Source organism: Microchirus variegatus, assembly GCF_963457635.1.
Source record: "Microchirus variegatus genome assembly, chromosome: 1".
NCBI classification, from domain to species: domain Eukaryota; kingdom Metazoa; phylum Chordata; class Actinopteri; order Pleuronectiformes; family Soleidae; genus Microchirus; species Microchirus variegatus.
The window spans coordinates 23,466,190-23,489,710 of record NC_139802.1 but is presented as its reverse complement, the minus strand read 5'-3'; the positions used below and the strand labels follow the sequence as shown (position 1 = coordinate 23,489,710).

Sequence of the window (23,521 nt, the reverse complement as noted above, 5' to 3'; positions counted from 1 at the left end):
GTTTGTCGAGATTTGTTGACATTTTTCATCATAAATGTGATCAAACAACAGATTTTACATATATTATTTAGAGTGTGATTGTAGTCATTGGGGTATGTGCTAAATGTGTTACAGGTACATTAGTTGGCATTAAAAATACAATTTAAATGTAAAAACATTAAAACTTTAAGTCACTGCAGTGTAGGAACTAATTTCCTCTGTGTGAATCTCACCATGAACTTCACTGCAACAACAACAGGGAAATAAATAAAGAAAGAAAAAGCCACATCTGTCTGTACTAAAAAACATCTCGATGCTGCAAACGTCAAGTGTCCCTCAGTTTCCATGGAAACAGACAGCTCCCACATCCCAGCTGTGATTGGCTGTAACTGTCACAAGTAAAAACAACAACAACAGCGACAGTAATAAAGGATATTTTCCACGGTAATGAGAGCTAATGTATCCACCACGACTGTGTGTGTGTGTGTGTGTGTGTGTGTGTGTGTGTGTGTGTGTGTGTGTGTGTGTGTGTGTGTGTGAGGGGGCATGGCCGAGCAAGCAGAAGTGGGCGGCGGTTAACGTTGTCATTAGGAGTTGACGTCAGACGGCGGTTTTTCGTGGATCCTAATTGCCGGTTTCCTCAGAGACGGAGAGTTTGTGAGTTTGTTTAAAAGGTGGTGACTGTGGGTCAGGGTGGAGCGTGATGACGGTGTCACCAGGAGGTGGCGCTGCGGTGAACCACACAAATACATCACGATGATGATCACGGTTATTTAAAACAAAATAATATTGACAGAGCAACATTCGTAAAACAGAACATAAAAACTTAAAAATAGATAGTGACAGCAAAAAATACAAGACTTTATTTATCTTGTACTATTTACGTATTTAAAGTCTGTTTTTCAGCTGTAATCCTTCATCCTCTGGGATTATCGAGTTTAAAATAACGAAGGTGAAAATAATCACAGTGGAGTGGGGTTATCCTCTTTTTTAAATATTATTTTATTCATAGTTAACGTCAATCTTGCTGACCAATTATTTTGTCAGCACACGTCTCATAATTAAACGAATTATGAATAATAAAGATTTAATCTGAGATGTTATTTAATCTTTAATCTTTCTTCTTATATTTTTGCTATATTAACTAAGGCTGCAACAGCTAACTGAAGAATAATTTAAGAATATCATAATTGTAACATTTTTCAAAGTTGTCTGATACCTGAATAATGAAGAAAATGACGCTATATGAATTGATTATGGCGATAATTGTAAATTGCAGCCCTGACACAAACACTAACATGACTAATTTAATCTGTAACGTCAAAAAACATATTTCACTTCTTGTCTCATTAACATTAAAGATAAATAAGGTTAATAACATTAAATATGGTTTAAATATTGTTTGAAATCAGCCTTTTAGTATTTATCTGAAGTCAAACCATTATCTGTTGAAAACTACCTAGCTAGCCAGCTAACAAACCAAGTAGCTAACTACCTCGCTTGCAAGCTAACTTTTTTTTTTAGATAAAGAACATCAAATGATTTTACTTTGTGATGTTTGTTGCTCATCTTATAGCCTGATATTAAAGGTACATACTACTTTATTTAGTGTTTGTTAACTTTGAGCTAGCTTATAATATGATTTGAAACAAGCCTTTTAGCTAGATAATTAACCGACTAGCACAGCACTTAGCTAGCAAGCTAACTCACAAATATTTGTAAAGAGGCCAATATAATACACACATTATAGATTCTAACATCAAGGTCTCAAACACACTAACATGCTAATATGAAGTGAGGCCATATTGGGGAGGAAAAGGTACATTTTGAGAATACAAAAGTAACTTTTTTGGTGAAAAAAGTTGTTATATTGTGACTTTTTTGTTGTTTTTTTCCTCAGTATGGCCCAAATACTCCATCATAGGTTTTTCCTAAAACTCATTGTCCCCTGTTTTAGAAGCTGAAAAGGAGAAAAGAATTCAAATAAAAACACTTTAGAGCACTTCTAACAAACAGACCAGCAGATGGAGCCATCCCACAGAGATTACATCAGCATGTACCACAGAGGAGGAGGAGGAACACACTGAACAATGAGTGAATGAGACCGCGGATAAATCCACGGTGGGTTTCACACAGAAGATGCTAAATTATTCAGTCACTTAATGAAGAGCAGCTCAACTCAATAATTCAGCAGCTGGATGAGGATTACAGCGACACGGAGAAGAAACCAGGCACTCGTCCAATTAAACCAATGAAACCCTGTGAATAAATGATGTGATAAATGTCATTTAGAGACGTGGGAATGTGCGTCAATAAAGAGCAAACTCTGTCGGGACCTGAGCCCTGAGGAGTCTATAACGTCACCTCTGACTTCTGTTTAGGCACTTTATTCTACTGTCTGGACATCGTGCTGCGTTCCATTTACATCAGAAGTCGGGAGTTGGAACTGAGAATGACAAGCTAAGCCAAATGTGACATCAGCAGATTGACGGACACTGATTGGTCAGAGACTGTCGTCACAGAAGAGTCTTGAGCACTACGTCCAACACAAGAATCAAAGCCAACAATGTCCAACTGTACTTTAATTAAAAAAGACTTGAAAATCCTGAATTTATAATTCAAAAATCTACTCAAAGTTCCAAAATCTACTTATAGTTCCAAAATCTACTCAAAGTTCCAAAATCTACTTAAAGTTCCAAAATCTACTTATGGTTCCAAAATCTACTTGTCGTTCCACAATCTACTTAAAGTTCCAAAATCTACTCAAAGTTCCAAAATCTACTTATAATTCTGATTGAGTTAGTTAAACCCAAAACAACTGCTTACTAGTTACTAGTTTGTGTGTTTGTGTCGGCGTAGAAAACCGCGACACCACGGAAGTTTCATGCAGCCGTTGTTGCTATGACAACTCTGCCCACGTTGAGGAGGAGCTATGAGGTCATGTAAAATGACGTGACTGATAGCGCTCGAACTGTTAACTTCTGCAGACACTGATCTGAGAACATCTTTGACTGTAGGAAGTGACTGGATTGTACCATCTCTGTACCTGCATCACAAACAGGGGGGGGGGGGGGGGCACTCACACTCCAGCTTGTCCTCGGGACGTCCGCCCTCCAGCAGCGAAAGGTAGCAGACGATGTCCTTCAGCTGCACCATGTCCTGAGGCGTGGGCAGTACAGTGGTCAGGGCGGTGGTCATCTTCAGAGGCGTGGAGCTGCTTTTGATCAGCTTCAGTCCTGACAGGGGGGGAGGAGAAACTAACGTGAAAGGTCAAAACAACCCAGCCAACCACTACCTCTAATGTTAGCAGGGGCGCCTGCCGTGTCAGAAGGATGCCTGATATTAACCACAGTGAGTGGATCGCAGGTGTCCACTTCAACAAAAGGGCAGAGACACAGTCCATGTCCACTTTTAGCCTCGTCAATGCCTTTGTTTGGTTTATTTCATCTCAACGCGGTTTTAGAGCTCACGCTGTGGACTCCCTTTTTTGTCCAGGTCATCAGGTCCACAGGCTATAATATGAAAAATGGACATAGCCACCAGGGGGCGACTCCACTGGTTGCAAAAACAGCTCTATTTGAATGGAAGTTAACAGTTTCCTGAGGAGTTAATGAAGTAAAGCACCAGTTTCAGCTCTTCTTCAATGGAACGTAATGTCAATTCTGTAAACTATATTTGCATTTAGAGAAAATATAAGATATTAGCACATGGCATTTGTGTTGTGTTAGCAACACAAAGGCACAATTCACAGCTACTCGTGTCTGTACATGTAGAAAAACACAACATTCATGAAAAACTCATGTAAAACATGGCTGCTTTGTGTTTTAGCAACCTAAAAAACAAGACTCACCTTAACAAATCTACACCTATTAAAGTCATCATTATCATTAAATTATATCCACTGTTTCATCTTACAATTAGACACCCCGTTTATGGGCTAGAAACTGACATTTGTGAACCCCTGACTCTCCCACATCAAACTCCATTGAGAAAATCAGTGATTTAGCTCATGTTAACACAGGGGCTGCTGGTCTACTGCTGCCTCGTGTGGTCACTTTGTGCCAAAATCGTACATTTAAACTTACTTACGGAGGCAGAAGTGGATCAACAACTCCTGTGTCTGTGATGTTAAAATCACTGATTTTCTCTATGGGGTTTGGTGTTGGAGAAGACGCAGTTTACAAAATGATAGTTTAGCAGTGAGATTAAAGATTAAAATATGTTCTGAAATGAATTTAACAAATAAAAAAACTAGTGCCCGTGGGCGCTTTAATGCGATAGTGGTGGTTAACGGCGTCAACGTTAACGTGCGTTAATGACATGACAACTGACCGGAAAAAGACGCGTGGCCGTGATCTCATGTTTACGTGACTCCCGATTTGTTGACATTAGTCTCTAAAGTAACGCTAAACTTTACAAACAGATTGTTTAATAAACAGACCACTTCAGTTCGACTGTAGGCGTGCTAACGGTGCTAAACAAGCTAATGCAGCTAACGGAGCCAACTGGTAAACGGTGCCTGGACTCCGTCATGCGTTAATAATAATGTGTCATGAATAATGTGTGTTAACGTGCGCTAACCTAGTGCCCAGCACTAAAAAAAAGTGTGTTTCACTGAAAGAGTCTGTCGCCATGGCGCCGGCTGCTTCCTGGTGCCAGCAGGGGGCGTTTAGAGAGGAGTCAGCGTCGACTGTGAGCGTGTCAGAACCTCTGACAGCCGACCTTTACTCTCCCTTTAACTGCTGTGTTCTGAGTAAAAGTGGACAGAATGGGAGGCAACAGTGTCCCTTTTTTCTTGGCGTATGAAGTGTCATTTCAACAGCAGTGAGTCATCGTTCACGGGAGAAGGAGATATTAGAGTAAACCGCTGAAAACAAACAAGACAGTTGCCAAGACAATTGGCAGCCTCCACACTACAATTTCCATCGCGCTCCATCAGGCGGGCGCTGGACTTGGCAGCATCTTAGACGACTCAGGAAATTAGACTGTGTCAAGTCTGAGACTATTCTGAAAAATCATTAGCAGAGTGTCACTGCTGCGGTGCACTTGAGCAACAAACGGGCTGCACTGGATTCAAACCAAGCCACTATTAAAACAGAGGTTAAAGTGATAGCTCATGTATTTTTAACACATGGTTTTAAGATATAGTGAGTGCTGCTTTGTGTCTAGTTTTTATTTTTTCACATATGCAGCCTTCAGTTAGCATCATTAGTTAGCATCATTTAGCGTATAAACACAGAAAAATTTAATATTTTCATTTTCACTTCACAGACTGGACCTTTAAGTGAAAACATGGCTGCCAGTGACACAAGGAAAAAAAAACCCACACCAAACCCCATCGAAAAAACCAGTGATTTTGCGGCGTTGTTAAATCCACCGCTGCCTCCATCAGTAAGTTCAGACGTGTTATTTAAATTTTCAGGTTTTTTAAACCTCAATTTAGATTTACCTCAGTGACACAAAGTGACCACACGAGGCAGCAGTAGACCAAAAACATCTGTGTTTCTGTGTGCTAAAATGACTGATTTTCTATATGGGGTTTGGTGTGGAAGAGCGAGTGGTTTACAAACTTCAGAAAATGATGTCCAACCGTGAAATACTTACCGGAGACTTTGGATTTGTCTGAACATGACGGACTGGGTTTCATCAGACCCTTGTTGCTGAACGACATGAAGAGGTGTTGACAGAACTCTTCGGAGAGTTCGCTCTCCAAGAACGTCTGCATAAAAACCTTGAAGCCCTCAAAGTCGATCTCCTGAAACAACCCAAAAACAGAAGGTTCAATTCCAGCTCTCTTGACTCAGTTACATTCTTTACTCTCATGTTAAACTGACAATTCATTATGAACAAGACTTTTATTTATCTGTGATTGTCTCTTTAACATCACAGATACTCAAATAACTAAGAAAGCATCTAAATATTGCATTCTTTACAGGGGGTCTTAACAAGCAAGTTGGAAACCAGTCATAATGTTGAAATTTTCACAGAAATGACTCAAATTATCATCAAATTATTTTGAAAAAGACATGTTTGGATATATTTACAGGCATATAAAGCTCTCTGAGAGCTTTGTGGAGTTGTGAAATACTGTATTTGCAGTACATAATCTCATAAAGTTAAACACATGAGTTACTGTACCTGACTGAGGATTTCCTGCTTCTGTGACACGCAGCGTTTAAAGGAGGAAAGAAACACGTTCATGGAAACATTGTTTAATTATTTATTTTGTATTACTGCCATGCTAAAATATATATATATATATATGTATGTATGTATGTATGTGTATACATATATACACATACATACATGCATATACATATAAACACATACATACATATAAACACATACATACATATACATATACATATACATATACATATATATTAAAAAACAAACAGTATTAGATAAGGTTTCATGTTTGGAGCATGTTATAACAGTGGAATAGTGAACTGCATAAGGATTTTTTTTTTTTTTAATAAGTGTTTTTGTGAAGAAAACCGAGGATCATTAAAGTGAAGGTGAGAACAATCCTCCACACCTCGTTTATTCAGTCATCGAAAATCTAAACACAGAACTCCATCATTTTTATCATCGCGACAAAACCTGGATACAAACTTTGCTGCTGCCACCGCTGAGGTGACATCCAATTATTCTGTGATGCTAAACTGGCAGTTTACACTTTATCCAATGTGTGAAGAGTGAGAAATTAAATCAGAACAGGAAATAAAACACAGAGGAGATATCTGAACTGTCATCCTGTGCTGAAAATGTTTTATTATTAAATTAATCTGTAAAGAAGACTTTAATTAATGTTACCAATGCTTTAATAAACATTTATATACTGTATATATGTATGTATGTATACATATATATATATATATATGTATACATATTATGGCATGCCGTTCAGGAAATTAATCTTTGAATATATGGAATGAAACTTTGAATATATTAAATGAACCTTTGAATATATGGAGTGAAACTTGAATATATGGAGTGAAACTTGAATATATTGAATGAAACCTTGAATATATGGAATTAAACCTTGAAAATATGGAATGAAACCTTGAATATATTGAATGAAACTTGAATATATTGAACGAAACTTGAATATATGGAATGAAACCTTGAATATATGGAACGAAACCTTGAATATATGGAACGAAACCTTGAATATATTGAATGAAACTTGAATATATTGAATGAAACCTTGAATATATTGAATGAAACCTTGAATATATTGAATGAAACCTTGAATATATTGAATGAAACCTTGAATATATGGAATGAAACCTTGAATATATTGAATGAAACTTGACTGACATCGGACTTCACAGCAGTGTGTGCGGCCATCTTGTGTAACCAGTGGATGCTGCAGCAAAAAGTGACAATGAGTCAGGCCGCTCGCAATCTCGTTGCAGCAATATTAAACAATGAGGACATCATTACGACACTTGGCGAATGCATGTGAAAATCCTCCCGATACACCTACACGTTGCCCGGTAACAGAGCGAATCCTTCATGAAAAAGTAGAACTATTAACGGAACACTCCGCTGTGTGTATAGGTCCGTATGGTTAGCTTGATTTAGTTTTCAGGTGATTTAATGAAGGTAAACACAGTGAATGGCCGTGCGTAATGGCACTGCGCTCTGACACGGCACTTCTCCGGGACTGGAGAAGCTAAAAGGATTTTGTGAACTGAAAGAGAAGCTCTTCATATATTGTTTAGATACAATACGAATCACCCACATTCATAGATCAATGCAGGCTGAATATTTAGTTTAGTATTGAACGTATTTGATGATCGGCGACACATTGTCAGCTTTGGGCACATTACTCACAGAGCGGATTGACAGACAGACGAATGCAAAATGAGATTATGCCTTACGGAGATAATTTTTATGGAATAAAAAAAAAATATTAATATATTACTGCTGTGTTAATCACTGTAACACCGTTTAATGGCATATATCAACCACAAAATACATACAGTGGTATGCAAAAGTTTGGGCACCCCTGTAAATTTTTATGATTTTCCTTTATAAATCATTGGTTGTTTGGATGAGAAATGTCAGTTAAATATATCATATAGGAGACAAACACAGTGATAATTGAGAAGTGAAATAAAGTTTATATGATTTATAGAAAGTGTGCAAGAATTATTTAAATAAAATTATTGTGCATATAAATTATATATTATTATAAATTGTGCATAATAGGCACCCTTGTCATTTTATTTATTTCAATACCTTTAGCACTAATAAATGGAACTCAAACATGGTTTGGTAACCTCAGTGACCCTTGACCTCCATACACAGGTGAATCCAATCATGAGAAAGGGTATTTAAGGAGGCCAATTGTAAATGTTTCTCCTCTTTGCATCTTCTCTGAAGAGTGGCAACATGGGAGCCTCAAATCAACTCTCAAATGACCTGAAAACAATGATTGTTCAATATCATGGTTTAGGGGAAGGATACAGAAAGCTATCTCAGAGATTTAAGCTCTCAGTTTCAACTGTGAGGAACATTGTGAGGAATGTGAAGACCACAGACACAGTTCTAGTTAAGGCCCGAAGTGGCAGACCAAGAAAAATCTCAGATAAGCAGAGGTGAAGGATGGTGAGAACAGTCACAGTCAACCCACAGACCAGCTCCAAAGACCTACAACATCATCTTGCTGCAGATGGTGTCACTGTGCATCGTTCAACTATTCAGCACACTTTACACAAGGAGATGCTGTATGGAAGAGTAATGCAGAAAAAGCCTTTTCTCTGCACCCGTCACAAACAGAGTCGCTTGAGGTATGCTAAAGCACATTTGGAATAAGGTGCTGTGGACTGATGAAACTAAAATAGAGTTATTTGGGCAAAACAAGGGGTGTTTTGCATGGTAGAAAACGAACACAGCATTCCAAGAAAAACACTTGCTACCTACAGTAATATTTGGTGGCGGTTCCATCATGCTGTGGAGCTGTGGCCAGTGCAGGGACTGGGAATCTTGTTAAAGTTGGGGTCACATGGATTCCACTCTGGAGAACAATGTCTAGGAATCAGTGACAAAGGTGAAGTTGTGTCGGGGCTGGATCTTTCAACAAGACAACGACCCTAAACACTGCTCAAAATCTTCTAAGGCATTCATGCAGAGGAACAAATACAACGTTCTGGAATGGCCATCTCAGTCCCCAGACCTGAATATTATTGAGCATTTGAATTGAACAGACTCTAATTGGAAGCTATAGGAAGCGTTTAGAGGCTGTTATTTCTGCAAAAGGAGGATGCACAAAATGTTTCTTTTGTGGTGCCTAAACTTATGCATATGCCTAATTTTGTTTAAATATTTCTTGCACACTTTGTGTAAATCATATAACTCTATTTCACTTCTCAAATATCTATGTTAATATATGTTTTTCTCTAATATGATATATTTAACTGAAATTTCCTATCCAAACAACCAATGATTTACAAAGGAAAATCATGAACATTTACAGAGGTGCCCAAACTTTTGCATACCACTGTACCTATATAGCTACATAGATACCGACATAGACCTATACACACAGCAGAGTGTTCCGTTAATGCTTTTTCATGAAGGATTCGCTCTGTTACCGGGCAGGATATAAGGCAGGTGTATCGGGAGGATCTTCACATGCATTCGCCAGTGTCGTAATGATGTCCTCATTGTTTAATATTGCTGCAAGGAGATTGCGAGCGGCCTGACTCATTGTCACTTTTTGCTGCAGCATCCACTGGTTACACAAGATGGCCGCACACACTGCCGTGAAGTCTGACATCAGTCAAGTTTGATTCAATATATTCAAGGTTTCATTCCATATATTCAAAGTTTCATTCAATATATTTAAGGTTTCATTCAATATATTCAAGGTTTCATTCAATATATTCAAGGTTTCATTCCATATATTCAAAGTTTCATTCCATATATTCAAGGTTTCATTCCATATATTCAAAGTTTCATTCCATATATTCAAGGTTTTCATTCCATATATTCAAGTTTAATTCAATATATTCAAGTTTCATTCCATATATTCAAGGTTTCATTCAATATATTCAGAGTTTCATTCCATATATTCAAGTTTCATTCAATATATTCAAGTTTCATTCCATATATTCAAGTTTCATTCAATATATTCAAGGTTGCATTCAATATATTCAAGTTTCATTCCATATATTCAAAGGTTCATTCAATATATTCAAAGTTTCATTCCATATATTCAAAGATGAATTTCCTGAACGGCATGCCATAATATGTATACATATATGACATAACGTAAACTGAACATACCTCCTCTGGATTGTATTTGGCCAAAACACCATCTCCATGGAACTCCTGCAGCACATCCTTCAGCTTCTTGGTGGAGTCTGAGCAAACACACAGACGACAACATCATTTGTACACATTGACATTTGTCACATAATAAACGTTCATTTAAAAACAACTACACTCAGCAAAGAAGGGCATGTTAGGACAGAGGAGGCGGGGCTCAGTGCAGCAAAACACTTTCACTACAACTTCAATCTGAGAGACTTTAAACAATCTCAGCGATTAGATAGGTACTAATTTAGAGGTCTATTTAAATAGCTAGTGAAATGGATTACCAGTTAGATAGAGAACTAGATAGACAGTAGGATAGTTAGCCAGATATATAACTAGATAGATAGCAGGATAGTTAGCCAGAGATATCTATCTATAAAGCGAGTTGCGTCTGTCTGTCTGTGACAGGCATAGCTCGCTGACCGTTAGTCAGATTGCCCGAAGACTTTGGATATGGGTTGAGCATGACCCGATGGTGTGCATCTTTGATTTTCAATTTTTGGGGGGGGGGATTTTAATTTTCACTGATTTATCATGCTGCACCAGGCAGGCAGTGGCTCATCAGCAAAAAAAAAAAAGTATCTCAGAATGACATTTTCCATAAAAATAGTCGGCATCGCCCTGAACAAAAATGATCCATTTGCCCTGATGCACTTTGACAGTGGGTCGACTTTCTTCAAAAAAACAAAAAGTATCTCGGAATTAATTGAAATTTACCATCATAATAGTCGGCATCACCCTGAACAAAGATCAGTTGAACATATTATTAATATTATATATATTATTATTATATATAATACAAATATTATTTGCAAACCTCTTGAGGAATAATTTTAATGATTTTTTGAAATTCAGGAAATGATCCATTTGCCCTGATGCAGAATTTCATCTTCACAGACTCAAGAGAAAATTAAACTGCATGAAAAGAAGACATGAAACAATGTTTTATATATATATATATGAGACTCTTTTACCTGAAGTAGATGAGTTAGTTATTAAAGTTCAGGTGAAATTCTGCTGCAGCAGAACATCAGCATTCAGGTGGAATCACTTCTCAGACCACCTGAGGAGCACAAGCTGGTGTTTGCTCTGCACTAAACTCTAAAATCTAAAGCTCCACACATGTGAGGGGAAGCAGCAGGTGAGAATAACATCAGTCAATTATACTGAAGAACTGTGCACTAAAACCTGGCTAATGACAACACACGTGTTGAACAGGAACGAAGCGCTGTGTGTGTTAACATTCATTCATTCACTCAGTCACAGTGAAATAAGTCAAAGTGAGCGGCTGTGATAATGACTGTGCACCACAGAGCATTCATGAGCTCCACGGCTAAATCAATTAGCGGCGCCGCAGACACCAGGTTCTAATGTTACTCAAGTTAATGAGTGTGTTTTTATCACACGAGCTGGACGCTCGTCTAAATCCACCTCTGATCGTCACACTTTAAACTTAAAAATGTCTTTGTGATGCTAATGAGCTGCTGTGTTTCCCTCATCTGTTTATTATTAGTATTAGTTCATTGATTTTTATTTCCATTCCTCAAACATAGCAAATACAAACACCACAAAAAACTACAAGGAAATCCAAAAACATGAACGAAAAGGAGCAGAAAGAAGAACCATCTTGTTATATATTCTGTCCCAACAACACAAGGTAGAACAATAGAATATGTTTACTATAAAATAAGGCTTTTATAAAGTTCTACATTAAATACTTTAATTTAATTAAAATGAGAGAAAAAACTTGTGTCATTATATTCTCTCAACACATATATGTGTGTATATACATATACACACACATATATACATATACATATACACATATATACGCACACATACTCACATATGCACACACATATATACACTCACATATACACGTAGATACGCACACATATATGCATACATATACACATATATACGCACACATATACATAGACGCACACACACACATATATGCACACAGACACACATATATGCACCTGATATGTGTCATCGTTATTGCGAGTCTTTATTAGCGATTCACCGTCCACAGGCGTCCATTACAGAGCAGAGTGATTATGTATCCACTGATTGTCTGTCACACTCCGCAGCCTCGGCTGAATTATCATTTATTTTCTCGGGCTAATGATTTATTTATCCCGCTGTGTGTCGGAGTGTAATCATCGTCTCGTCTCGTGTTTCTACGTTTGTCTTAAAACCTTTAAATGTGACAATCTCTCTGTGATAAAAGAGAGAGGAGCAAACAGTCTGCTGCTGCTCTGTGCACAAAAGCAATTATATCACATAAAGAGAAACTAATTGTTGTGAGTCAGATGTGGGGTGCGTGACTAGGCACACAGCTATTAAAATGTTATGAAAGAGTGTGCCGCGGCTCACTTTAATCAGGGAGAAGGTGAGGCGACGTGATGGGGCTCATTGTTCCCACTCAGACGACGGGGATATTTTATAACCTGTAGCTGCAGCGCAGACAAAGTGCTCGCTGAAACATCATTATCCAAATCTGTCCAACACACAAACACACACACAAATGCACACACACAAACATTCTTAGTGAGGACACTCATCCATGTAACGCAGTCCCAGGATGTTTACCCTAATCTTAACTATTACAAGTCAGTGCCTAACCCTTAACCTTCACATAACCTATTACTTTCATAATTGATTCATCTTAATTAATCGAGGATTGTGTCCAGAAAAGTCATACATTTTAAAATAATGATGTTCTCAAGTGACTTTGGTGATTTTTGTTTTATGGAGCAAAGAAACCAAAAATGAAGACACCAAAAACAACCAAAAGTAAACCATTATCACTCGCCGGATGTCATTACTTCACGTCTCCTCATGGTGGCGCAGCTCAAATAAATGAGGGGGAAACAGTTAAAGGGACAATATGTAGTATTTATGGGTTTATATAACCCAAAATCCACTTTTTCATACATATTATGTGCTCCTGCATTGTCTAGTCGCTGTATAATAGTTTTTGTTTCATTTTCGTAGTGTTTCAAAAAGTCATGTAAAATAACATGGTTGCGGGCCGCGGTTGCATAGCCACTGTTAGCAGCGAGACGCCATGTTTCTACCGGAGCCTGTAAGGACAAACGCGAGAGAACAAATCAAGCGTCTCTTTACTTGTAGCGGAAGTCCCGCCTCCACTCTCTCCGCTTCGTCTGCTACGGCCGCGGTAGCTCGCCCTCTCCCTCACCTCACGAACCTCATCTGCTGACACGGAGAAAGACGACGAGGACGACATTTGACCAGCTGAGGATACCGTAGCGCTCAGGGAAGGGAGGGGGTGAGCAGAGGAGCAGGTCTTTGTTGTAAATTTCAGCCTCTCCTCTAGATGTCACTATAAACTTCTTACTTCCCCCTTTAACGGTTCATTTTTCACGTAAACATTTTTTGTTTTCTTCAGTTCAGACAGATTGTGTCCAGCACTAATGTGAATTAGTGCTGGACACGTTAACGAGTTCAACGGCATCAACGTTAACGCACGACATGTTTCCATGACTACTGACCGGAAAAAAGACGTGCGTGACATCATGTTTACGTGTCGCGGCACCAGAGTCCAGGCACCGTTTACCAGTTAGCTCCGTTAGCTGCATTAGCTCCTTTAGCGCCGTTAGCGTGCCTACAGTGGAACTGGAGCAGTCTGTTTATTAAAGGAAAAGAGCAGCGCCTATCGTATCGTGAGGAACGCTGTGATTCACACCACTATTATCACATATCAGGATCAAATATTCTTATTAATTAATTAAGTTTTTTTTGTTCAAATATCTACTAATATCATATACTTTTAGTACGAAATCATAAAAAAGCAACTTTTTAAATGACATTGTCTCGTTTGTACAGAAAAACTTCATCAAGGGTAGAATTTATCTCATTAATTCAGAAAATTTGATTCTAAAACAATTACCTCGTTTATGAATTCAGTCAAAATTATTGTTTTGACTGAATTTGACTGATTGACTGATTGAGTGGATCCCTCACCTGTGGTTCTCCCTAAGGTTTCTAGCCTTTTTCCCTGTTATAAGGGTTTTTTCCCTGGTTGTTTTTCCTGACCCTGGTCGAAGGTCTAAGGACAGAGGATGTTACCAACCCTGTGAAGACAAACTATGTTTTGTAAACTGTGGGCTATACAAATAAAGATTGATTGATTGATTGATTGTCTTAATGCAAAAATCCTTTTGTTAATTCAGAAAAAACAGAGCCTTTATTTTTATTTTTTGTAAAGAAATATTCTTCAGATATATATACTGCTATATCTACTTTTAGTAAGAATTCAGAAATATTTTTTTAAGAAAAACAGCAATGGTTTAAATATCTACCACTATATTTACTTTGACGAGGGAAAAGTACTTTTTAATTTTTAACTTATTGATTCAAAATGTCCTTTTTCTTTTTGAAAATGTTGCAGAACGGTGAAATTTCTGAATCATTCATTCAGAAAAACAGATGCAAAAATGTTTTTGGGGTTAAAAATGGTTTAGTTTATTCATAAAAAAAAAAAAATGAGCGGATAATTTTTTTGCTGTATCATTTTTAGGCCTGTGTGTGATTTTGTAACGATGAGAGAGAGAGAGAGAGAGAGTGTGTGTGTGTGTGCGTGCATGCGTACGTGCGTGTGAGTCTGAGATCAGCCAAGTTTGACACGATCTCACTCATCACCACACCTTCCCTCAATATTATTTCGTTTTATTATTAGTTTTCCCCTGCTGCTCCTGTTTTCTCTCTCCCTCTCTCTCTGCAGGAGGCGTGGCTCCACCCTCCTGTTCCTGATCAGCGTTCAGGAGGAGTCTTAAGGCGGAGTCGCCCCTATCACCAGTGTCAGATCGTTGTTCTATACTCACCGGTAAAGTCGCACGTATTGATCCCTCTACTTGAAAAGAAACTTCGCCACTCGTACTTACTGATCTTTCTCCAAGTCGCCACGTCTCCTGCGCCTTGAGAGACACGGACCCTCGCCAACGACTTCCTCCTTCTCCTGGGATCCAGTCGCTCGACTCATTACCTACTTGTCATCTCCTCTTCATCCACTCAACATCAGGCTCTCCCCCTCTCCTGCTCTGAGTGAGGTTGTTCCCTGAAGGAACCTTCCTGAACGAACTCTGACTGTTACGCCGCTGCAGCTGATCTCATCCGGCGCAGCCGAACCGCACATACACACGTATACGCACACACGCACACACATACACACACACACACACACACACACACACACACACACACACGGTCTCCTGTAATTATTATTACGACATTTATAATAAAATTACTTTCTTTACTTACCATCTCTTGTCATCTGTCTGCACTCGGGTCCTTATATTATAACACCATTAATTCTTATATAAGAATCGTGGCATAACGATCTGACCATCATGGACCCGGCAGACAGTGACGCCCTCCGTCAGGCTTTAACAGCCCAGGGCATAATGATAGGGCGTCATGAAGGATTATTATCCGAAATTACAACAGCTATTCACGACCTCTCTGTTAGCTTAGCATCTTTTACCCAACAAACTTCTATGAACCGGTCTCAGGCTAATGCTACACCTATCGTCACTGTCATTTCCGCCCACGCTTCACCCCCAGTGTCACGTGAATCTTACGTCCCCATCCCGGAACGATATGCGGGGGAAATAGGAAAGTGTTCAAGTTTCCTATTTCAATGTTCCTCAGTTTTCAACCTTCAACCCATGACATATCCCACCGACAGTGCTAAAATTACATTTCTTATAAATTTACTCTCTGGCAGAGCCGCACAGTGGGCTACCGCGGTTTTAACAACAATCACTCCCTCTCTCCTTCCTCATTGACTCTGGTGCCGATGAGTCCTTCCTCGACCTGCAAGTCGCCGCCCAGGCCGGAATTCCCATCACACCTCTCCCTAAACCAAAGGTTATCGCGGACCTGGACGGCAGGACTCTGGCCGAGGTGACCCACCGCATGATTCTTCTTCGTCCAGAAGGACGGATCCCTTCGTTCCTGCATCGACTATCGAGGCCTGAACGAGATCACGATTAGAAAGCGCTACGCCCTACCCCTGCTTGACTCCGCGTTCAGTCCCCTCAGTAAGGCCAAGGTGTTCTCAAAACTCAACCTCCGAAATGCCTATCACTTGGTTCAGATCCGTGAGGGGGACGAGTGGAACACGGCGTTCAACACTCCTCTGGACCAACGCCTCGCTGTTTTTCAACACCTCGTAAATGACATTCTTCGTGACATGCTGGACAGGTTCCTCTTCGTCTACCTCGACGACATCCTTATTTTCTCAGAGACGAAGGAGGAACATGTCCAGCATGTTCGCTTGGTGTAACAGCGGCTATTGGAGAATCGACTATTCGTAAAAGCAGAGAAGTGCTGTTTCCACGGTCAGTCCGTCCCATTCCTGGGGTTCATCGTGGAGAAAGGAAAGCTTTCACCCAACCCTGACAAGATCAGCGCGGTCCGAGACTGGCCCACACCTTCCTCCCGCAAACAACTCCAGCGTTTCTTGGGATTTGCAAATTTCTACCGTCGATTCATCAGGAATTACAGAAAAGTGGCCGAACCCCTGACCAGACTCACCTCACCCCTCAAAACGTTCCTGTGGTCCAGCGACGCCGAAGCCGCTTTCCTACACCTGTAAGAACTGTTCACCTCTGCTCCTATTCGTTCAGATCCCGATCCGGAACTACAATTCATTGTTGAAGTAGATGCCTCGGACACGGGAGCAGGAGCAGTCCTCTCTGTTGGCAGTGGTACTGGCCCTCCAAGAATGGAGACACTGGCTAGAGGGAGCTGCTCAGCCTCATCGTATGGACAGATCACAAGAACCTTTCATACCTCCAGAATGCTAAGCGGCTAAACTCCCGACAGGCTCGTTGGGCTCTTTTCCTGGGGAGTTTCAACTTCACTCTCACCTTTCGCCACGGCTCCAGGAACGTCAAGCCCGACACCCTGTCTCGACAGTTCTCCCCCGATCCACTGTGTTTGGAACCTGGCCCTATCATCCCATCCACATACATCATCGGAGCAGCCTCCTGGCCAGTGGAGGAGAGTTTCTGGAGGGCCCAACAGACCGAGCCCGACCCTGGGGGTGGTCCTCCGCGGTGTCTGTTCGTCCCCAACGTTGTTCGTTCTGAGGTTTTGCAGTGGGCACATTCGTCGAAACTCACCTGTCATCCTGGAGTAGGACGAACACTTAAATTCATCAAACAGCGTTTTTGGTGGCCCACCATGGCTCAAGACACCTCGACTTTCATCTCCGCCTGCTCCGTCTGTGCCCGAGGAAAGTCTACCAATCGCGCTCCAGCTGGTCTCCTCAACCCGCTGTCCATCCCGCGTCGTCCTTGGTCCCATATAGCCGTGGACTTCGTCACCGGTCTACCCACATCTCTCGACCATACCACCGTCCTCACCGTAGTTGACCGTTTTTCCAAGGCGGTCCACTTCATCCCTCTTCCTAAGCTGCTCTCCTCTGCTGAGACTGGTGAACTCCTGGTCAATCATGTCTTCAAGCTCCATGGGTTCCCCGTTGACATCGTATCCAACCGAGGCCCCCAGTTCGCCTCCCAGGTTTGGAAGGCATTCTGCTCCGCCCTCCGCCAGTCTTGCCTCCGGGTATCATCCCCAATCGAATGGCCAGTCGGACAAGTCCCTGATCCGTGACTTCCACCGGGACCATCCTGAGGCTTCTGTCGTGGCACCAGGAGGCGCCCGTTGAGGGGGAGGTACTGACACGATCTCACTCATCACCACACCTTCCCTCAATATTATTTAGTTTTATTATTAGTTTTCCCCTGCTGCTCCTGTTTTCTCTCTCCCTCTCTCTCTGCAGGAGGCATGGCTGACCTACTTTCTGAGAAGCCGATGGTGATTGTCTCCAACTGCGCAGCTCCACCCTCCTGTTCCTGATCAGCGTTCAGTAGTGATGGGTCGGTCGCGAATGAAACGGCTCTTAGAGCCGGCTCTTTGAAGTGAACGACGGGAGCCGGCTCTTTCTTGGGAGCCGTGTTTTTTTTTTTGTCACTCTCTCTCTCTCTCTCACTTTTTTTTCTTCGCACGTGATTGGTCTATATGCGTGTGTGCCTTGTGTTTGCGCTGAGCAGCGGGGGGAGGGGCGGTAGTTACACTCGCAGCAGTAACACACGAACAGAGCAGGAGGGAGAAAGAGGAGACAACATCGACACATTAGAAAAGGTATAGTAGATACCTTTACCATAGTAAGAAAATGAGTGACACCAGGAAAAGAAGCAAAATCTGGAACCATTTCAATTTTGTTGACAACACAGTGGCAGAGTGTAGAGTCTGCAAGAAAAGAATATCCTACAGAGCCGGCTCCACAAACAACCTGCACAGCTGACGCACTTGGTATTTCTTAATGCCAACCTCGACCTTAATTAAACATCTGGGTGTTCATTTTTTTTCTTTTTGTTTTGCATATTTTAATCTATATTTTATTATGTTGTGGTTTGCAGTGTTTTGTGTTGTTTCACTTTAAATTTGTTTAAAAGGAAAAAGTTGAAAATTGAAATAGTTAAAAGTTGAATTGTAAATAGTTGTTTTTGTATTTTATAATTTATTTTTTACATTTTATGTGGAGTGTATAAATAAAAGCATATTTATATAATAAACATATATGAATAAAAAGCAAGTTTTTTTACTTTAGTAATTAATTTTGTGCATAATTTTATATTGTTGTTGATAAATTAATGAAAGCAATAAAACAACCTGAAGAGCCGCTTGGGAGCCGAAAGAGCCGGCTCTTTTTAGTGAGCCGAGCCGAAAGAGCCGGTTCTCTAAAAAGAGCCGGAATTCCCATCACTAGCGTTCAGGAGGAGTCTTAAGGCGGAGTCACCCCTCTCAGAATAGTGACAAAGTTACATCTAATTTGAAAATAAACTTGTTTTTTTATTCTTATAATTCCAGTGGCCAGGATTATTTAATATTTGTGTCACAGAAAAAGGTTTAAATGTTGATAACATTCAAGTTAAATGATCATTTATTTGGAGACTCAAAGAAAGGCTTGGCAGTAAACAGACACTCATTAGGTGAAACAATGGCTGCAGACACTTTCACTGTAACAGTGGGAGGTCCCTTATTTGATAGGTAGACGTCGCTCAAGGATCTTAGTCAGTGATGCGAATTATCCATTAATAATCGGGGGGGTCCCATCTCACAATTGTTGCGCAATACCGTGTCACCACCCCAGGTGACACCCTGCAGTATTGCTATCTTCCCTGTCAGTTGTGGGCTTGTGTGGGCCTTTTTCCAATTTGGAAAGCAATTAATTAAAACATTAAAATCCAAAATTACAAATACAATAATTTACATGTTGTCTGGTTATAAAGGGCATAACAAAAATATTTAGGAAAAAGTTACATTGTGAGGTTACATTGTAACATGGTCAGACCTAACCCCCAGACCCCACTGTATTTCGCACAGTGATCTTTGTGCCCACTTTGCTTTTTCTCCAAAAAAATTTAAAAAGCACATTTGAAGTGACAGTCCCCTCTCTGCAAGGTAAACGTGTATGGGTGTATGTGTGGCTGTGTGTGTGTGGGTCGGAGGTGTGATCGCCGCTGCCAGGTGGTGGCGTCATATTTTCCATCCCCTGGTACAATTTCGCACACAGAAGAAATGTGTCAACATGTCGCAGCGTAACATAAACTCCAGGCTTTGGCTCAGACTGTGAGTGTGAGGAGAGATGTTTGTTTTGAGAGGAGAATTAATCATTCAGAGCTCAAACAGCAGCAGTAACTTCGGCAGCAGCTGAGATTAAACGCTCCAGCAGCTCTGGCTTCCCTACATCAGCACCGGCAATTACGACATCAAATATTTATCACTACAACCGAGGGACGCTTGAGATTAACCGTGGTGAAGTTGAGCTGCAGTTTAGAGCAGTTTGTGTGTGTGTTTGTGTGTGGGAACTAAAACATTTGTCTGTGTGAGTGTGTGAGGAGGAGGAGGAGGAGGATAGTGAAGCTTTTAAGAGCACAAGTCTTACAACAGCTCAGAACGGTGAAATGAAAATACGCCTCGAGTCATAACAGGTTTGAGGGAATAGTCTCAGGAAATGATGAGATTTAGGGGAAAGATTACCAGGATGTACTTGGATTAAATGACCCATGGCCAAGAGGGAAAGTATCTGGTTCCAGGTGGGACCACGGGCTGGGGTTCCCCTGAGCAAGGCACCCAAAGCCCGATTGTGCTGATAAATTAAATCCAGAGGACAGATTTACTGTCACTACTTTTAATTTCAGAGTAAACTGATTGTGGATTAACTCAGCAAAAATAAAAGATTTAAAACCGGCAGGGACTTCACTCTTCTCGACGTGGAGTCACTGTGCACAGCAGCTGCTGCCAATTCATGAATTAAACTCAATTCAATTAAAGAGAAAGTTCAGGCGTTTTGATTTAATAATATATACATTAAATATATACATATATATATATATATATAACATTTCAGCAAACTTCATCAATGGTGGAAGATAAGGGGAAATCTTAACTAAAAACCACAAATTAATCAATAAAATCCATTGATCAGCCACCCCAAAGACTCATCTAATAAAATCTACAAACCCCGGAAAAAAAACTGACGTAAAAAAAGCCCTTAAAAAATTATTTTAGGTGAATGTAATACGCTTCCATACTAAAATGATTGGTCATATTTGTCTCTGTGTAAATAAAATAGTTTTTAACGTTTTTGTTTTAGTTTTTTTTGGATTAGGCTACAATCTCATACAATCATGTTTCAGAACACCAGGGTTATCCATTTAATTTAATGGAATTGAAGACGGGTCGTCATTTTGAAAGTTTACCATCATTTGCAGCTCTCGTGATTGTGATTTGGGAAAAATGAGACAGAAGAAGGAAAACGCAGCCGCCTCCACAGTGCCACCATCCTCTCACACACAGCGTTACACTGGTACTCACACTGAGTGTATTCCTGCAGCAGAGCAAACTCAGCCGGGGTCAGAGTGACCCATTTGTCCTGGCAGCTCATGGTGTTCACGCCTCGTCTCTTTGTCTGTGGAGCATTTCCCCGGGCGAGGACTCGCAGTCGGGCGTCAGGCACTGTGGAGGACAACAGCGACACACACACACATCAGATCACCTGTTACATTGACATTGTCACAAACACACACACTTAAAGACAGCGACACACACACGAACAAGAAGCAACTCAACATGAGGATGATTTATCGCAAAAAAAGTCAATAATTGATTAGTTTGGTCTAATTTACAACTTCCCTTAAAAGGGTCAACTAAATCACCTCTTTTGAAGTTAACCCCGCCTACTTCCTGATTTTGAAAAATGCCAAAAACTGAGCTGAGAGCAAATAACATGATTTAGTTAGCAAAATACACTGGTTTATTTACACTTTCAGCTTCAATGATTGTGCTTCATCACCAGTTGCAACAGGAAGTGATGTCACCAGTACGTCCCATTTTAAGCCTTAAGATTCACGATTTAGCAGGCGCGTGTGGCTACTTCCTGTCAAAGTAATGTTTAAAAAATAAGATAAATGATAGTTATATAATGTTTTAGTAGTTATTCTTTTGAAATAAAACACACATGTATGTGATCTTTTATGTTATGTTATGTGCAACTATGCCTGTGCAGGTAAAAAACAATGAACAAGCTAACCTGACTTTATTTCTCGGCCTTCAAAACAAGAGTTCTGCTGCCGGTATAAATAAAACTCGAAAAATAAAAATAGTTTGCTGTAGTTAATGGTACAAAATAATATTGTCATGTATCATTTTCAATAGTTCTTCTCGTTAAATAATTGTCAGATTAAGCGATTATAAAAAAACCTTTGTTAGTCGCAGTCCTAATCTCTGTAAATTTAATTTAATCTACAGAATCCTGCCAATGTTCAAGTGTAAAAATGTAGTTCACAATAAATACTTTGAAGATACTTTAAACCTGATTTTCTTACCCACCGTCAACTCAGCAACTCTTACCCCGGATTTCCACTGGACGCATCACAGCCGCGGCACGTCAGCAGCGCGGTTCTGATTCGACCAGCAGCAATCCCCACCGGGCGCGTTACAGCAACGGCGCGGTACCTTGGGAGCCAGCGGTATTCACGGAAGATCACGCGATAATCTCGAACGGACGCGAGTTCGCGGGATAGACTATGGGCCTGATTTACTAAAGCTTTGCACGTGAAAAAACATGCGCAAACTGGATTGCACACACAGATTAGCATTGATGCTGATCTACTAACGGCGCAACGAGGAGTGCGTCCCTCAGACGGGCATAATAGCACTCGCAACCCATTTAGCATTCTTGCCTTAATGCATATGCAATATGGGGTGTTTACACGCTATTTTGCGTGTGATGGGAGGAGAAAATGTAAATGTGTTATTTTAGCACGCGCAAAGTGCTTTATCAAACCTGAAACTGATTGCGGTGTTTATTTTTGCGTCTGTATTTAGCACGTTTGAAAGGCAGGTCTTAACTGGCACAGCGGTGCGCGCACATGACTGCGGTTATTTATAGTTATATTATATTTGTAAATCAGGAAATTACAATTTTCCAGAGCATGTTCAACTACGTGTTCACAGATGACGCACATTCATTTCTTATTTGGTATATCTGAATTAATTAAATATAGATATCCAGAGGAGAAATGTGTGTTTGTACTGGTATGGGCTTACCTTGGTCTGCAGTTTGAGGCTCAACGAGGGGTCATACCTATGTTACCCAGTTAAGACCGGAGGAACGGGGAACCCTGCTTTACCTTAACGGGTCCAGCTCTAACCTGGTCCACTCTCGGTGCACGGTGAAGCGCAGGTGGTGCAGTGAGAAGATGTCACCAAAACATCACAGGCAGGTTACCCTAACCCTAACCCTTCCAGTTCCAGGCACATTTAAATGCAATAAATAATCACAACAATCACTATTTGATGTAACTATCTGAATCAGCTATAGATATATCATCTATATCGATTGTCCCGTCGCCTCTGACGTCAGATCAAAGGCTGTTGGCACGCGTAATGGAAACTCAGCCTGACTGAATGAACACAGATGAAACCAGGGACGGACTGAGACTAAAAAGCCGTTGTGATGATCCGCTTTATATATTTATTTACTTACTGACAGAAAAGTCACACATCCATTGAAATTTGACCTATGTGTAATCTTGATAGAAACAGCAGAACTCGCTCCCTGGCAGCTGTCAGTGAGCTGCAGGTGAGTCAGGAGGAGAGCGCAGCACCT

At 40.5% G+C, this 23,521-nt stretch overlaps 1 protein-coding gene across 2 annotated transcripts in view; it reads right to left on the bottom strand.

Annotated features, from left to right (window-relative positions):
• Window positions 1–21,295, bottom strand: part of dgkb (diacylglycerol kinase, beta) — a gene marked incomplete at both ends in the record, with an annotated part of 96,624 nt that extends 75,329 nt beyond the window's left edge. Inside the window, 5 exons of one of the 2 annotated variants that reach the window (XM_083898993.1) lie at window positions 3,063–3,215; window positions 5,584–5,734; window positions 6,118–6,138; window positions 10,279–10,355; window positions 21,226–21,295. In XM_083898993.1, the coding sequence (XP_083755119.1) occupies window positions 3,063–3,215; window positions 5,584–5,734; window positions 6,118–6,138; window positions 10,279–10,355; window positions 21,226–21,295 (472 nt within the window). The remainder of the gene's footprint in view (window positions 1–3,062; window positions 3,216–5,583; window positions 5,735–6,117; window positions 6,139–10,278; window positions 10,356–21,225) is intronic. The other variant, XM_083898994.1, reaches the window with a different exon arrangement.
• Between the last annotated feature and the right edge of the window lie 2,226 nt (window positions 21,296–23,521).